The sequence below is a fragment of the Acipenser ruthenus genome, chromosome 2 (genome assembly GCF_902713425.1).
Source record: "Acipenser ruthenus chromosome 2, fAciRut3.2 maternal haplotype, whole genome shotgun sequence".
In the NCBI taxonomy this organism is placed as follows: Eukaryota; Metazoa; Chordata; class Actinopteri; order Acipenseriformes; family Acipenseridae; genus Acipenser; species Acipenser ruthenus.
In genome coordinates this window covers 41,104,518-41,123,668 of record NC_081190.1, presented here as the reverse complement: position 1 = coordinate 41,123,668, position 19,151 = coordinate 41,104,518, and the positions used below count along the sequence as shown (strand labels likewise).

General features: G+C 38.0%; 1 protein-coding gene across 5 annotated transcripts in view; it reads right to left on the bottom strand.

Moving 5' to 3' along the window:
- Nucleotides 1–211: 211 nt before the first annotated feature.
- LOC117409310 (cytosolic carboxypeptidase 1-like) overlaps nucleotides 212–19,151 on the bottom strand; it is a 108,395-nt gene continuing 89,455 nt past the window's right edge. For 3 of the 5 annotated variants that reach the window (XM_058995965.1, XM_034015144.3, XM_058995966.1), the window contains one exon: nucleotides 212–860. In XM_058995965.1, the coding sequence (XP_058851948.1) occupies nucleotides 689–860 (172 nt within the window). In that variant the 3' untranslated portion in view covers nucleotides 212–688. Of the gene's footprint in view, nucleotides 861–13,407; nucleotides 13,556–19,151 lie in introns of those variants that run through there. The other 2 variants (XM_058995972.1, XM_058995968.1) reach the window with 2 other exon arrangements.

Below are 19,151 nucleotides of genomic sequence, written 5' to 3'. Positions count from 1 at the left end.
CACTGTACATAGACCTTGTAGAGCACTATAGTTCAGCTGCTGAGGGAGGCATGCAAGAACGTGCCACCTTGTTTTGAACACGACCCTGCTAGCTTTGTAGCCATACCTCTCTTGATTTTCTCAGTCTAGGTCTGTGGCAATAACAATGTCAATTTTAAATCTCAATTCAGTCTTGTTTTTCATAGAAGTAAAAAAAAACAGCATCAAACCATTTATGTGCCCTGAAGGCCAATTCTTTTGATGTTTATTTTAAGTTTTTGATTCTTGTAAAGGTAGTATCGTTATCCAAACGAATTACCTCATTTTAATTTGTGTTACATAATTTTAGAGCAAGCTTCATATGATTTTCAGCACAATCACATAAAGATACTCAATGTTTCAAGAAATACATACAGTACATCATTGAATTAAATACTACAGCAAAAAGCTGTACAACTCTGCACTCTTCACAAAAACACATGCACAACAGCACAATGAGCTAGTGCGGAGGTTTGACAAACACAGAAACATATAAAACTCATACAAGATAAATTAAGATAGCCATGCAGCAATATTAAGTTAAACAAATACAATCAAAACGTAATGCTAAAAATGTAAAAGCTACCGATAAATCCAAATTCCTTAAGCACTAACATTTGCTTTCTTGTTACTGTCAGCTTAAATATGGCTCTCTCTTTAAATGTAATGCTCAGTGTAGGTAGACTCTGGTTGCCTCAGAGTCCGACAGCACGTCTTCCTGGGTAGAAGGATCATTGTCAGCAGCATTCTCGTTCACATCAGCATCCTCATTGCTCTCAGCACTGTAATCAACCTCCTCCAGAAACGGGGGCTCATCTTCATCAAGCACATAGGTGGTGGGGCTATGGAATACAATGAAAAGGATCTCATTAGTGCACTAATTACACAAAAAACAAGTTGCAGTTACCAGAGATGATGCACGGCTGCAGTAAAAGAAAAGTGGAGCTAGAGCTTGTGTATCTATTGTAATCCATAATTATTTGTGATTTTTAAATTATGCAACTTTTTTAGCAACCACAACAGGGAGGCATGAACTTCAGTGATTTTTAACGTTACTGCATGGATAATATTGTATAATAACACATCATATTTTCACTGTGTGCGCATGCACTTTGGGAGTGTGTCAAACTGAGCATTGTCCCTTTATATATATATATATATATATATATATATATATATATATATATATATATATATATATACAAGGTTTCAATGGACACGCTAACAGGTGATGGATAAAAAAGAGTTTTAAAGTTGTAAAACACAGTCTTCCACCGACTAATTGAATAGAAACTTGATTTTCTTTCCATCAATTAAACTCCAGTACAGGTTTGTTCTTGAAATCAATATTTGTTTCAGTTCATCTCAGTTCAAACAGGTAGGCTGTATATAATCTTGAACACTAACAGTCAGACATAATGTTTTCACATTTTGTGAAAATATGATCTTGTCTTATACTGTATACATTTCTACATATAATAAACATTTTCATGTGCTGGTGGTAGTTTCATTGTAATATGGAAATATATGTGGATTATATTCTTTTTTTTTTAATTCTATACACTTGCATTATACAGACGTGCTCAAATTTGTTGGTACCCTTACAGCTCATTGAAATAATGCTTCATTCCTCCTGAAAAGTGATGAAATTAAAAGCTATTTTATCATGTATACTTGCATACCTTTGGTATGTCATAGAATAAAGCAAAGAAACTGTGAAAAGAGATGAATTATTGCTTATTCTACAAAGATATTCTAAAATGGCCTGGACACATTTGTTGGTACCCCTTAGAAAAGATAATAAATAATTGGATTATAGTGATATTTCAAACTAATTAGTTTCTTTAATTAGTATCACACATGTCTCCAATCTTGAAATCAGTCATTCAGCCTATTTAAATGGAGAAAAGTAGTCACTGTGCTGTTTGGTATCATTGGGCAGCATTGTGGAGTAGTGGTTAGGACACTGGACTCTTGACCGGAGGGTTGTGGGTTCAATCCCCAGTGGGGGACACTGCTGTTGTACCCTTGAGCAAGGTACTTTACCTAGATTGCTCCAGTAAAAACCCAACTGTATAAATGGGCAATTGTATGTTTAAAAAAAAAAAAAAAAAAAAAAAAAAAAAAAAAAGTGATAACTGTATAAGGTGAAATAATGTGATATCTTGTAACAATTGTAAGTCGCCCTGGATAAGGGCGTCTGCTAAGAAATGAATAATAATAATAATAATAATTGTGTGCACCACACTGAACATGGACCAGAGAAAGCAAAGGAGAGAGTTGTCTGATGAGATCAGAAAGAAAATAATAGACAAGCATGGTAAAGGTAAAGGCTACAAGACCATCTCCAAGCAGCTTGATGTTCCTGTGACAACAGTTGCAAATATTATTAAGAAGTTTAAGGTCCATGGAACTGTAGCCAACCTCCCTGGGCGCGGCCGCAAGAGGAAAATCAACCCCAGACTGAACAGAAGGATAGTGCGAATGGTAGAAAAAGAACCAAGGATAACTGCCAGAGAGATACAAGCTGAACTCCAAGGTGAAGGTACGTCAGTTTCTGATCACACCATCCGTTGCTTTTTGAGCGAAAGTGGGCTCCACGGAAGAAGACCCAGGAGGACTCCACTTTTGACAGAAAAACATAAAAAAGCCAGACTGGAATTTGCTAAAATGCATATTGACAAGCCACAATCCTTCTGGGAGAATGTCCTTTGGACAGATGAGTCAAAACTAGAGCTTTTTGGCAAGTCACATCAGCTGTATGTTCACAGACGAAAAAATGAAGCTTTCAAAGAAAAGAACACCATACCTACAGTGAAACATGGAGGAGGCTCGGTTATGTTTTGGGGCTGCTTTGCTGAGCCTGGCACAGGGTGCCTTGAATCTGTGCAGGGCACAATGAAATCTCAAGACTATCAAGGCATTCTGGAGCGAAACGTACTGCCTAGTGTCAGAAAGCTCTGTCTCAGTCGCAGGTCATGGGTCCTCCAACAGGATAATGACCCAAAACACACAGCTAAAAGCACCCAAGAATGGATAAGAACAAAACATTGGACTATTCTGAAGTGGCCTTCTATGAGTCCTGATCTGAATCCTATCGAACATCTATGGAAAGAGCTGAAACTTGCAGTCTGGAGAAGGCACCCATCAAACCTGAGACAGCTAGAGCAGTTTGCTCAGGAAGAGTGGGCCAAACTACCTGTTAACAGGTGCAGAAGTCTCATTGAGAGCTACAGAAAACGTTTGATTGCAGTGATTGCCTCTAAAGGTTGTGCAACAAAATATTAGGTTAGCGGTCCCATCATTTTTGTCCATGCCATTTTCATTTGTTTTATTATTTACAATATTATGTTGAATAAAAAATCCAAAGCAAAGTCTGATTTCTATTAAATATGAAATAAACAATGGTGGATGCCAATTACTTTTGTCAGTTTCAAGTTATTTCAGAGAAAATTGTGCATTCTTCGTTTTTTGTGGAGGGGTACCAACAAATTTGAGCACGTCTGTATTGTTACATTCACTGTTTTCCAACACTACATAAAGTAATTTTGCAAAACTGTTCTATGTTAAACATTTCTTTCATTGCTTTTACGTTATCTCTCAAACCTGTGGGAGTTCATTTTAACATTGATTGCTCGTCATCATCTTGAAATCAAATAGCAGTACTCCTATTGGCTGATAATTTGTTATTAATTACAAAATGGTTAGATGTGAACAAGTGAACATTGTACTGTATGACATTACAACAAAAACCTGAAGTGATGGGCACCAATATCGATAATTTGATATGATATCGATATCAATTTCAATATCGAGATATTGTGGGATTAAAAAAATCACATACGCTAGCAGACATGTTTTATTCCTAATACTACTAAAAATACAAAGGCAGTATAATCAAGTTTATTTTATATTAATATACAACAAGCCCTGTACACACCAATCATTGTCAGTCTCGTAGGCAAACACCACACACTAAAGTATTATTGAACCATTTTATTCCATGCTGCATTATTTTGAGATATGCACATGCGTCATCGGTTCACTGCATCATGTCCGTGTGATTACTTACACTTCTATTAATGTATTTTTAAAATTTCAAAACACATCTCAAAATAATATAAAATTTGGCATTACAACGTACTTAATACTTTTAGAGGTGTTGTGAGTTGTTTTATTAATGTGTATCTGTAATAAAACTAAATAAAATGAAATTTGTGATAAATAAAACCAAAAATTATAAAAAAAATATAAATAATTTCATGGGGCTCTAAATATTGGTAATGTATTTTTTTTATTTTAAATAAAATTACTAGTGATTCACACAATGACTCTCATATTAAACCACAGCAAATTCAGAAATATAATTTTGGCAATTGAGTCAAGGGCACATAAGTAATCACTGGAGCTTCGAGAAGGAGACCCAGACTTCTTTTAGTGAACAAACTCAATTTATTTCTGAGGCATCAGGTAATTTCTGGCTTTTACAATGACCATGAGATGCATCTAATTGGCTTCTTGGGTAATGTGTTAAAACACTTATTTGAAAGGACTAAAGTGGTTATCGGCCATTAGAGGGAAAAAGCAAAATGCTGAACAGGAGGAGTCACATAAAGACTGGCAGCAGTGGGGGGTGTGGGGGGTTCGTAAGTAGCACATGCTCAGTTTCATTACTCTCTCCAGGGGATGGATAAAGATATTTGTTCAGAAGCTCTAAGTGCTTCTTAATATTTCATTAGATAAGTACTTCAAAATTCAGATGAGGTCCGCTATTAAGGTCTGCAACCTCTATTTTTTTTTTTTTTTTTTTTTTTATCAAATCATCCAGTTACCCATTTATTTTGTAAAGATGCCTTCTGGAGGGAATGGAAGCAACTCCATACAGCAACACCGCTGAGGGATATAGATTGGTGTGTACCATGAAAAGGAAAACAGAACTGCCTTGAAAATAAAACTGTATAGAAACAAACAGGGTATATACTGTGAAATGCTCTCATATTAACTGGCTGCCTAGTTACAAATAAAATAAAATAACTTGACTAAGTTGCCAACTGCTCATGTCATGTCTGTGTGTATGCATGCAGCAGTGTGGATTAGTAGATAGTAAATTTATCCAAATCCATGATCCATAATGGCTCTCTTAAGTAGATCCAAACATGATCTTGTTTATTGACAGGGAAGGTATATGGTTACATTACATATTGCAGGGTTAGAAACTTCCACTAGCCCGGCACCCAGTCCTGGGATTCATAACTTCCCTTGTTTAGGTATATTATTGAAATCCACAGCCCTTGCCCCTGCTAAATCTGCTCTGAACTGATTACGTGAACAAGCCTCACCTGTATCTGTAGGTTGACTATTGGAGCTGTTCATACAGCTGTAAGGGTTGCTCAAATTCCTGGCAACTGAATCATTTAAATTATATACTTAATTGATGGTAGTTTGGAAACCCAGGACTGGGTGCAGGGCTAGTGTGAGTTTTTAACACTGAATATTGTTAATTATACCGACATAAGTCATACATGTTTGTGATGTCACGTAAAAGCTACTACACAAACTATATTATAAGAACACAATAACCACCATTACCGTGTACTGTATATGACAGGTGTCCTTTTCTGCTCCTGATAGCCTTATACTGTCCTTGTCTAGTGTATTAATACCAGGCACACCTTGATGCACAGTAATGCTATGAAGCATGGAACAGATTTCTAAACTGACTTTTGCCTTCCAAACATTGGCTTTATGTCCCACAAACATATACGGGCTGGTTATACAAGCACTGGTGTGGTTATTCTTAAGGCTTAATGATGCAGTTGTAACTTATACTGTTTCCTCCAACAGGTCAATCTTACAAAAAGATGACGTTGAATAAATAACTGATTGCTCACCCACAAACAAGCATACCATCCATCTATCTATACAGGGAACAAGGGACAAAGTAATTTTAGACTTGAGGCCTAAAGAAAAACAATTGAACCAACATATTGTACTAACAGTACTGTATATGTATTTATTTCTTCAATTAATTCTTGGTCTTGTTCATATTGGTGGAAACATGTCACTCACCCTTAAATCATGCATTGAACTTTTCTGGTATACAAAGTACTCCTTGTCAATCTGAAATTATTTTGACAAGGGGAACTAAGATTTAGAAGATTAGGACACTGCCTGTCACTTCTGGGTTGTGCTTTTCAATGAAGTCATTGTCAGAATATCAAATTCACTCTGGCAGCCGATATTCTAAACAAACAGGCTGTGCTAATCTAGTACCTGGCATCTAAGACTAAAAACCAAGAAACTACAGTATCAATGAAGTCACAGCTCTGAAAAGCCCAAAGGCAAGTATAGCATGGAAATTTTTACCTTTTAATGAACAATGGTGTTATCTTTTTGGATCTCTGACATTCTGTAAAAGGTTACTGTTGTAAATGATTTTAATTATCTACCTAGTGCACATCTCTACCCATTAAGACCCTAGAATACCCATTTGTGTTTTTATACCTTTTCTTTTGTAGTCATTTTGAAAGAGTCAATAGGCATAGCATTGCTTATCATAAGTATCACACAGGCGCTGGGCATTCTGGAAGAGTGACAGCCAGGTGTAATAGGATCTTCAAGGTGAATCAACATTTACATGCCAGGTTTCAACAGGATTATAGTTTTGATCCTAAACAGCAGCTCTGTGATTGAGCATGTATTCGACTTGGCCTCACTTTCAAATGTTTTAATGTCTGAATGACCAACAACAACAAATCCCCACAAGCACCAATGAGCAAAGAGAGTCGTGTTTTATCATGGGTACTGCAGACTTGTGGTTTTCTGCAGTGGTCAGTAAGGAGCACATGAACCGTGCTGGAATGAATGAATGAAGAGACTATTAACTGTTCATTCTTAACAGTACATTTTTATACCATGAACTCCGATCTTGCTTCTTGCACGGACACAGGAGCAGGGCCAACAGGGATTGTTACACAGGGAGTGTAAAGTGAAGGTCGAGTTTCAAGTCTATTGAATTGAGGTCCAAGATGGATGCAAAAAGCATCTTGAAGTTCAAAATAAAATAGTGGAGGTGTAAATTGCTGAACCACAAATGGATTATTATGACACTAACAGTTCAACAATCATTTGTTCCTGTTAAAAACCAACCAAGTCTTACAACTTGCAGCTGGGTCACAAGAAACAAGCATAGTTCATAATATCAATTCTACTAAATAATTCTGCTACCATTTCAAGAAATAGTTCTGGCAAGAATTACAAAATTAAATCTACAAAAAAGAGATAAAACCATTTTCATCTATGTATCAGTTTGCAGATTAGTGTGGGAATTATAGCAATTTTTTTTTTGCCTCTGAAGAAAGTTAGAGATGCAACATTCCGAGAACAAGATAAATACTATATTAGTTTTTAGAACACATTTAAATGTCTCCAAGAGAATAAAAAAATACAACTGTTTTCAAATTTGTATCAGAAAGAATTTGGGTCCCATCATCCAGAAATCTGACCTATGATTGCCATGTTACATCAACATAAAAATCTCATCCTGAGGCATTTATATAACCCTTAAAATATGAAGTTTGTAACTTAAACAGCATTTATTAAGGAGACAGAGAAGGTGCAGGAGCAGCAAGTTTGCTAACAGCAGAATGGACAAAACCATTGAAATACCTACCACGACACTGTCAATACAGCATTCTGTTACAGAAGAATACATAGATAGACATTTGTCAAAGAAACCAGTCAACGAATCCACAGTAGTCAATTGCTTATTTTCCTTTCTGAAAGTCAATTATTTTGTAAGAAGCGGTAGACAATCAATGGCATTTACAATGACAGTTACAATGGCATTTGCAATGCCTCTGAATTAGGAAAACAGTGGATTATTCCACAGATTCACCATTTACAATTGTTTGTATCTTACCACATAAAACAAAAAACAGACAGAAAAAGCCTTGTCAAACCGGCTTTGGAGATTTCATAATATTGTAGACATTCTAACTACTCTAACAATGCCAACACCTGGATAAATGTCAATTAGGGTTCACTCTTTCCTAAAAACACATTTGTTATAATTATGCAGTTATACAATTATACTAATCCCAAAGTGCATCAGAGGTGGAAATTAACTTGACTGTAGCAGCCACATACTTCATTTATGTTGGAAGTAAATCGAATCTTTATGAAAACTGAAGTGTAATGGATTTACCTTTGTAAGCTGTTATAGAAGAATACATAGATTTTTTGACCATATCAAATGTCTCAGACATATCCACCATTTTTACTTAAAGGGTACATAAGGACCTTTTTATTTTATTGTGTTACATGCTAGTTAAATAATCAGTAGCTGATCAGCCATGCATCCTCACAGGGTTTTAAATTATAAATAACAAAAGACGCTGCGCTTTTATCCGCGCCGCAAACAAAAATACAAATAATAATAAATAGGGGCAGGACACTCCGCCACAGTACCCTTTAAGAGTACAGCACAAAGCCTCTCCAGTCTCCACTCAAAGTATATCCATTGCTTCATGGATATACTTTCTAGACTCAGGTACTGTATTAATGTGTGTACTTGTTTTCTTGGAATTATTATATGAAATTTTGGGAAATTTTTATTAATCTGTATAAATAACCCAGCTGGAAAATAACATTCTGACATTTGGCATACCCTAACTACACAATTCATCCACCAAAAGACCGGGATATTGGCTGGTACATATCCAGGTTATTTCTAGTGTAATATAATCACCATACTCTGGTTCCTGAATGTAGTAAAGCCATATCAAACATGGATTTGGCATAAACAGATATGCTGCCTTGACTGTTTCTGCCTGGGCTGAAAACTGGCACAATGCTGGTCCTAACTGAAAGCTACATAGACAAATGTTCATACATCTGCTGCACATCCAGCCTGCAAAAGGATCAATTTACTGCTCATACTGCATACACAGACCTCTGATGTTGTCTCCTCAAGGACTTATTATTTACAGTTCTCCCCCCCCCCCCCCCCCCACTCTATTTAAAGCACATGATTGATGACTCTTCCAAATCTGAGAGCACTAGGAATATGGAAAGAAATCTATATTTCAGTAGATCAGGACAAACCCCCACAACACAGAAGCAACTGAATGATATTTTATTGATGATTATGTGGTGTACATAAATGACAATTGCCACCTGGCCTGCTGGACAAGGCAGTAGACTCCCCATAACAGATAGCACCAAGGGACAGCTACGAGGGTGGAATTGGGGGAGGTGGATGGATACAAATGAATCTTTTAAGGAACACAGCAATGACCCTCTCCAGTCTCAAAGTATATCCATAAAACAGTTTTTTAAGATTTTGAGTGCCTATTGGTTTGGTTTTCCCACTTTACTTTAGTCATATTAATATTCACACACACAAAATGTATATATGATTATACAATACACAAAGAGGCATTTTATCAGAAAAAAAAAATCTATTTAACTACAACAGTAGCTGTGAAAAAGATGGGTTTCTTCTAGGGCTGCTCCGATTAAGATTATGATTTCCATTACATGAGATTAGATGTTAAAACTTCATGCTGATTTATTATTATTATTTGTTTATTAAGCAGATGCCAACTAAGACGTAGCTTTACAGTAAACTAATGTGATCCATCTGCATCTCCATCCATTTGCGTTTCTTTCCATCTGATGATGTAGATAACCTTCTGCCTGGTGTTGATGGCTGAAGTGTAATGCTGGCTCCAGGGATCAGCTTATTTTGCCTCCCCAGCGCATCAGCAGTGAAAAAGATGGGTTTCTTCTAGGGCTACTGCGATTAATAGATTAATCAGACTTATTAATCAACTAAAGAGTTGATCAAAGGTTATTTTAGTTTTTACAATTTTATCGTGCAGAATTTTATTTTCGTATATAAAATAAAATCAACCAATAGAAGATCTGCATTTTCTCTGTGGCAGTCCAATCGGCGGGACAAACAGTAGAAGGTCTTTCGTAGGTTTAACCAATGGGAGAGCCAAAGATGTGCCCCTTGTTATACAGGTGTCCAATCATGAGTGAGCAGAGGCGGGTCATCATTGGGAGTTTAAGCAATGGGAAAGTCAAAGATCTGCCCTGGTTTTAAGCTGTCCAATCATTAGTGAGCAGAGGCAAGACATAAATATGCTAGGGCAAGGGTCAGCAATTAAATTACATGGTGGGCCAAATGACCTGCGGGCCACTTACATGACCAACCCAATCCCCCCCAACCCCCCAAACAAAAATTAGCTCTACAAATGTGTTGCTATATGGCACATGGCATAGAGAACACATATTGAATAATTTCAATGTATTTCGACCTATCATTGACATCATAGTCCAGGGCTCAGGGCACATTTTAATAACCTATGTATGGCTGCTGCTGTATTTTTGATGCGAGTACATTAAGATGTGCCATGCACCCTGGACTACATGAGCTTTAACTGCATTCCCGGTGGCAATGCTGCATCAATAATCTTTACCTGTATATACGACCCAATGTATCAATATCTGTTCCATGATGGAAAAAAACCCGGCAGACTAAATTGTTTCACCGAAAACCGACTCATCAATAAAAAGAAAAAGCTGCGGCCGTTTGAAAACAAATCGAAAAGGAACAATGTAACAATTGTGATAGTGTGTCCTTGTAAACTCCAAATACATATCAGTAAAAATAATATAGCATCTGTGTTGCATCTACTAAGAGACATATAAGTTTACTTTAACATTCTGATATATTGAAAGTGAAACGTAACTCAAAATGTCAGCTGTTCAGCCAGTGCCCCCCACATTTGTCAAGTGGTTTTGAGTGACATATTGTGTGATTTGGTATTTCAATAAAATAAATGAGGGGCGCGTACATTTTTGGAGGACTACCTATTATCGCTGTCAAGTCTGTCACACTCACATCTGATGTTTTAAAACTGATCGCAAAAGGAAAGTGCAATTGTTCTCACTGAATTTGTTATAATGCAATAAAAAATTTAAAATACAAATGTATGCTACTTAAAAAAAAGAAAAAGTTATTCTGCGTTCCTGTGTATGAGGGTTCCATACCATAGCCAGGCATGAATGAAATTGCTGGATTTTGCATGATATTGCTTATTGTAGAGACTGTTATTGAGAATTATATTGAGAACTTCTAAGTAATATTTTTAAAATGCTTTTTACAAATGAATATATATATACAGACGTGCTCAAATTTGTTGGTACCCTTACAGCTCATTGAAATAATGCTTCATTCCTCCTGAAAAGTGATGAAATTAAAAGCTATTTTATCATGTATACTTGCATGTCTTTGGTATGTCATAGAATAAAGCAAAGAAGCTGTGAAAAGAGATGAATTATTGCTTATTCTACAAAGATATTCTAAAATGGCCTGGACACATTTGTTGGTACCCCTTAGAAAAGATAATAAATTATTGGATTATAGTGATATTTCAAACTAATTAGTTTCTTTAATTAGTATCACACATGTCTCCAATCTTGTAATCAGTCATTCAGCCTATTTAAATGGAGAAAAGTAGTCACTGTGCTGTTTGGTATCATTGTGTGCACCACACTGAACATGGACCAGAGAAAGCAAAGGAGAGAGTTGTCTGAGGAGATCAGAAAGAAAATAATAGACAAGCATGGTAAAGGTAAAGGCTACAAGACCATCTCCAAGCAGCTTGATGTTCCTGTGACAACAGTTGCAAATATTATTAAGAAGTTTAAGGTCCATGGAACTGTAGCCAACCTCCTTGGGCGCGGCCGCAAGAGGAAAATCGACCCCAGATTGAACAGAAGGATAGTGCGAATGGTAGAAAAAGAACCAAGGATAACTGCCAAAGAGATACAAGCTGAACTCCAAGGTGAAGGTACGTCAGTTTCTGATCGCACCATCCGTCGCTTTTTGAGCGAAAGTGGGCTCCATGGAAGAAGACCCAGGAGGACTCCACTTTTGAAAGAAAAACATAAAAAAGCCATACTGGAATTTGCTAAAATGCATATTGATAAGCCACAATCCTTCTGGGAGAATGTCCTTTGGACAGATGAGTCAAAACTGGAGCTTTTGGCAAGTCACATCAGCTCTATGTTCACAGATGAAAAAAATTAAGCTTTCAAAGAAAAGAACACCATACCTACAGTGAAACATGGAGGAGGCTCGGTTATGTTTTGGGGCTGCTTTGCTGTGCAGGGCACAATGAAATCTCAAGACTATCATGGCATTCTGGAGCGAAACGTACTACCCAGTGTCAGAAAGCTCTGTCTCAGTCGCAGGTCATGGGTCCTCCAACAGGATAATGACCCAAAACACACAGCTAAAAGCACCCAAGAATGGATAAGAACAAAACATTGGACTATTCTGAAGTGGCCTTCTGTGAGTCCTGATCTGAATCCTATCGAACATCTATGGAAAGAGCTGAAACTTGCAGTCTGGAGAAGGCACCCATCAAACCTGAGACAGCTGGAGCAGTTTGCTCAGGAAGAGTGGGCCAAACTACCTGTTAACAGGTGCAGAAGTCTCATTGAGAGCTACAGGAAACGTTTGATTGCAGTGATTGCCTCTAAAGGTTGTGCAACAAAATATTAGGTTAGCGGTCCCATCATTTTTGTCCATGCCATTTTCATTTGTTTTATTATTTACAATATTATGTTGAATAAAAAATCAAAAGCAAAGTCTGATTTCTATTAAATATGGAATAAACAATGGTGGATGCCAATTACTTTTGTCAGTTTCAAGTTATTTCAGAGAAAATTGTGCATTCTTCGTTTTTTGTGGAGGGGTACCAACAAATTTGAGCACGTCTGTATATATATATATATATATATATACACACACACATACAAACTGAGATATTTGGTATTTGGTTATGAATCAACTTTCTCAGAAAAAATGGAGGCACACTAAATACCTGAACTGGCACAAGGGATATACTCGACACTTTTCCCAAACTGAAATTATGAAAGGTATCTGTGGCTTGAAAAAAAGGAATACTGTTGGAACTGGATTTTGTTCAGTACAGAAAAGGCGATATGAAGCAGCACTGACTACAGCAATCTGGGATGTCTCACAAAGTCATCACAAAAACATAAACGTTCCCAAAGTCACTTGCGAGCCACTGTTACACTTTTAATAACCTATGTATGGCTGTTGCTGTATTTTACACTGTTACACTCAAAACTAGCGTAGGGATACAATACTTCACAATGAGCAAGTAAGAAATAATTGTGAGGTTCTTAAACACTTGGCAAGCAAGAACTGGCACTCAGAGAGCACAATGAAGGCACCAATTCCTCAAATATAGGTAATTGTGTGGAATTACTTTCTCTGATTTCTGACTATGACATCATGTTAAGCAATCACTTGTCAATAGCCACAGTATTCTCGGGTACCTGTAACAAGATTCCGAACGGCTTAATCTCTTCGGTGCCTCAGGTTCTGCTGGATGCAGAAGTACAGAAGGAAGCCAAGTGATGTTGGAAACGCAGCTCAGCTGTCTTGTGTTTGCAGGTATGTGACTGACAGTGGCCTGAAAGAACGGTTGTCCTGTGAAAATATTTTACATTTACTAAAATAAAAATAATAATAAAATACTTTTAAAAAGACCAAAATTCCCATTGGGCTTATTTTTTATTATTCTACTGATTTTTTAGTATTACTATGCAGGACAGCTGCTATAATATCGTTACCTTTATTACAAATGTGTACAGATTAATCTACTGATTAATCAGCTAATGCCCATAAATTAACAGATCAAAAACATGAATCGACTGACAGCCCTAGTTTCTTCTTGTTCTGTTTTGTCCACATACAGTAAGCTTTGTATAAGCAATGATTGCTAACGGCTTACTGACAGCTACAATGTAGTAGAGAAAATTTTTTATTTTTCTAAAAATGCACTTTGGACAGGCAGCCAGTCAGACAAACCCACAGTATTAATTTCAGACTAAGACCTGATCAGGGGTTAATGAACCCTGGTCAGGGGTTATAACCCAGGCAATACAAAGTGTTAACAAATGATCCTACTGATAACAGGGTAATTTTAAACATTTAAAATAATATTTTTTTTACTGCACATAAAAACAACAAAAATTTAAATACAAAAGAAAAGTGAATTCAGCCAAACAAAGGCTGTTTTGGAATTCACAAGCTGTTGCGACTGTTGATATATTAGGCAGGGGCGCTGGACCCGGGGGGTCAAGAGGGGTCATGGCCCCCTTACTTTTAAAAGTGGTAGGGGCCATGTCCACTCACTTTTTGACAAAAGGGCCCTGCATATTGCTTCCCTTGATCTTGAATTTGGATTCTCGTTCGCACCGCAGCCCTGTGAAAGTTGTGTATGTACAATAGGCTACTGTCGCTTTAAGGAAGTATCCCCCTGGGTCCCGCCCCACAAAAAACGTATTAACGTAGGCAAACATTTCTTAATCGGCATTGTTGATGTGTGGTTCAGTAGCAGAGCAGACAGCCTGTTAACAAACAACCCAGACTTACATTTTGGGAGACCGGGAGAACAGAGCACACACACTTAACACATTTAAGAGTGCTGCTGAGCTGCTGCTCTCGCTTCTGTTGTACTGCCACACAGGCAAGTCTTTTTTTTTTTTTTTTTAGAATTACCTGACCTTGAGTCATAGGATATAATGGTAATGATTGGGCATGGCTACATCATTCTCTGGTTTGAGTCGGACATTAGAAGACACAGTAGTCTGACAGAAGAAAGAACCTTAAAATGCACAGTGTCCGGTAAATTCTGAAATGACCAATCACCATATATCATTTGCAGTGTTATATTGGTAAAGGTTGATTGTAGTGCTGGACATCGAGAAAATATCGAACAACTGGTTGTAGACATGTTAATGAAACGGAAAGGATGATAAATAAATACATGTAGGCGCTCATGATCATGAAAGGGACAGTCACATGACCTGGCATCTTACCACTGGCTTGTCTCATAACTCTCATTTTCATCTTTATTCCATTTTATTTTCAACTCAAAATGTATTTATTCCCCAAAACTGTGCATGTGTGAGTGCTTTCTCCCAATAATTTAATTTGGTAAAACAACTATTCTGGTTGTTCTCTAAATAATAAGTTATAGAAATATACAGCATTTCAGTAAAAAAAAAAAGCATTTGTAAAATTTAACAAAACAACTTTGTCAGTCCTAAGCTGTTTTAAATCCTATTCAGACAACTGTTTATACAATCTAACCTTTTAGTAACATAAGCTTTCCTAATTTTTGAAAGAATTTAAAAAAAACAAGCTTTTCTCCTGAAACCCGTTTGAGTCTTGTCAGAGACAGATCTGTCATCACCATGTCAAGCACAGGTTAAACCAGGTGATAATATAAAAGTTACAGCGGTTCTCTTATAGTGCAGTCAGTGTTAATAACCCAGATCAGCTATTGATTTCAATATTTGCTCTATTGTTTTATAAATGGTACTACAAGCACTGGTCTGCAAATAATTCTGTTTCTAATTCATTAAAGCCCTCAGTGGGTCTGGGCATGTCATGGACAAAGGCCTTCATCACAACCCACAAAACAGTAAATATTGTATTGCTCTTCAACCTAGAAGAGCTGATATTTTTTCATACAAGCAGCAAGGAAACATCATTCAGGAAAACTGGTTTGGAATGTTATATATCCATTATGACCCGATACATACAATAGTCAAAAAATTAGGGCTTGTAGTTTTTGGTTTTAACAGATAACAAATGAAAAAAAACAAAACATAAAGACCTATTTAGAAAATGTGTTTTTAATCTTATGGAAATATATATATATATATATATATATATATATATATATATATATATATATATATATATATATATATATATATATATACATACATACACACACAAGAAGTGAAATTGGGCATCTATGGGTCATTCTAAGCCATACGGGTACCAAACGAGTTACCCAATGTCTGTCCAAATTAACGCACAGACAAGAGGTTTATTCAGAAAATGACTTTTGGATCAAAATACACAAAGAACAAAAATACATTTGCTTTAAATCGAATAAATGTTCAGAATTCTTTCATTTTTAAACATTCAGTTATTATGGATGTCAACTTTCTTTTAACTTTTCAAGCAACTTGTAGGAGACATTTTAAAGCAATTTTCAGTAAGTAGATCAAATTGTGGTTTGAACTATTGACATGGAGTTATTAAAATGTCCCTTACAATAAGAGGCTACTTAGGTTGCCAGAAAACAGTGCCAAAATGTTGCCTGGTGTTTCATGAGAAAGACAACGTAGATTTCACAAAAAGTAAACTGCCTAATCATTTGTTGTAATTAATCTTACCTCTTTAAACAGAAATATACAATTTGACAGTTCATTTTTTTTTTTTTAAAGAATGAGGCAAACAACCTGTCCCTTACAAAGTTAAAACGCATATCTCACTCCCTCATAATTATATTACAGTTTGCACAGTTTGAAGAACTCCAAACACATACAAAATACACACAATGGCCCTGTAGAGGTATGCTGTGTGTTTATGTTGGTGGACAATTAGACCATTTTTCCAAAAAACACACCCTGAGCATTTAAAAACACTTTAAAAGCAAAAATTCTTCACCTTGATTATAATGCTGGATATATTTCCATTTATTTATTTTTTTGTCAAGGATAGATATGCATCACTTTTATAGTAACATTATAAACTACTGAGCCACAAATATTTTTTTATCATTATCTAAAAAATGATTATCTCCAAACTAATCATGGTACCAAAAAGTATAAAGCAGATATTTTAATAAACAAACAAACAAACAAACGTGTTGTAAATAGTTCTACCCTTTCATAACAACTCAGAAATCTGCTTTGATCTCATTCACCAGAAGAACATTCATGTTACAATGAATCAAAACTCTTTTGAGATTTACATGTTTATATTTGTCAGCCCATTGTTTGTTGTGCACAAGACAACACTTAATATGGCAATTAAAACACATCGTAATCAGCCTGATTTCATAAAAGCTTTTAAAATAAGTTTACAGGTTATATAAAGTTTATGAATACATTTGATTGCCCTAAAAAGTAGAAAAACATTAGGTTATTATCATAACCCTGGTTCCCTGAAATAGAAATGTAACCCTTACCGAATGGGTATTTACCTCCTAAAAGACACAGAAACATGAATAAGATATATCAAAGCTGCTCACCAAGCCTGTGACACAGTCATGGCCCGCCTCCGTCTGCTTCATTTTTCCTTCAAGCCTGCTGCAATCATCGACGCAGCGACCTTGAAAGTTAATGGTTAGTATACCCAAGCCATCACCGAACGACCGAATGCTACAAGGCTATACCCGTACTGGGAACGTGTGGACGGTGCTCTGGCATTCTGCAGGGTGTCAGTGACCATATTAGAAAGCCCCAGATGGCTCAAATGCAGCCGATCAGGGGCCAGACCATGGCATAAGGTGGGTAAAGCATATAACAGTTGCCTCGGCCACTGGTGTGCCAAGACATCTAATCGCCAGTGGGTCCCCGCCTCCTATTATGGAGAACAGAGGGGACAGTGGGTTGATTCCTGGTTCAGAGATCTGTCTCCCAAACCTCCACTCTGAGGTGCTGGGAAGCCAGTTTGTCACCCCAGGCAAGTGTACTGCCCGTAGTGAGAGGAGGTGGTTCTTGTGTGCCCAGAGCAAAAGCTTGCGGGCCACATGATGGAGACTGGGCGAGCGGAAGCTGCCCTGGTGGTTGATGTAAGCCACCAATTTTGTGTGGTCTGTACGGACAAGCACAGGTCTTCTCCCTCGAACCTCCTGCAAAAAATTCTGCAAGGCCCGGTAAAATGCCTGCAACTCCAAAACACAGTGGAGACCCTGCCAAGGGGGGTTTCACACTCCTTGCGCCCCTCTGCCATTCCATACAGTGCCCCAACCCTGGTTGGACGCATGCGTGGTGACGACCTCCCTTCTGGTGATACTGCCCAGTGCTATGCCAAGGCTTAGATGGGCAGGCTGTTTCCACCAAGAGAGTGCCTTCAGACAGTGATGAGACACTCAACAGGCGGTCGCAGTTCAGCGTGAAAATCCCTGCTGTTGAACCAGGCCTGCAGAGGGCGCACGGGCAGGAGACCCAATGGAAGGGTCTGTGAAGCTGCTGTCAACAAGCCCAGAAGTCTCTGGAACATCACTATCATAAGCGCTCTGTAGAGCTGAAAGAGCTCTAAACGGGCAGTTATTCACTGCACTCTGCCGCCCAACAGAGTGGACAGACCTGTAGTCCAAGCACACTCCTATAGAAGGCTATCTGGGAAGGCGTGAGCTGGCTCTTTGCATGATTCACCGTAAGGCCCAACCGTTGGAGGTGGCCGGTGACAAGTTCCATGTGGGCCTCTGCCTGTGCTGGAGACTGGGCACAAATGAGCGAGTCGTCCCGATAATTGAGCACTCTGATTCCTTTGAGTCTCAATGGGGCCAGGATAGCAATTGCTCATGCACATTGAGAAGGCACGGGGAGCTAAACAGAGGCCAAATAGCAAGACGCAGAACTCGTGCACTGTTCCCTGAAAGGCAAACCGCAGGTACTTCTTGTGCACTGGTGTTATGGGGATGTGGAAATAGACGTCTTTGAGGTCCACCTTGGTGGTCACCTGGCCTGATGGACTGCAACAGCTGATGCAACATCAACATTTTAAACCTCCTTCGGCTCAGAGACAGGTTAACCTATATGAGGTCGAGGATTGGTCTGAGGCTACCATCCCGCTTAGGCACTAAGAAGTACCTGGAGTAGAACCCTTCCTCCAACTGGAGGGGGTCTATCATGCGAATAGCCCATTTTTGCAGCAAAGCTGCTACCTCCTGAGACACCACCTCAGTGTCTTGTGGGTTGGAGTCACGCCCCAAAAGGGAGGGGGACCATGCTTGAACTGCAGAGAGTAGCCAGTCTGAACGTAGTAAACACCCAGATGTCTCTGGTGCACTGACGCCAATATCCAGATGGCTCCCTGAGAAGGGGCCCTGGGCCTGTGGCAGAAAACTCCTCGGGCTGTTGCTCAGCTTGTGGCTTGGCCTGAGGATTCTGTCTCTGTGTCAGGCGGCGAAACCTAATAAAGCCTCCACAAAATTAGCCATGGGCCGGTTCTGAACACCACCTCTGGCAGCAGGTGCAGCCTGCTGTGTCGT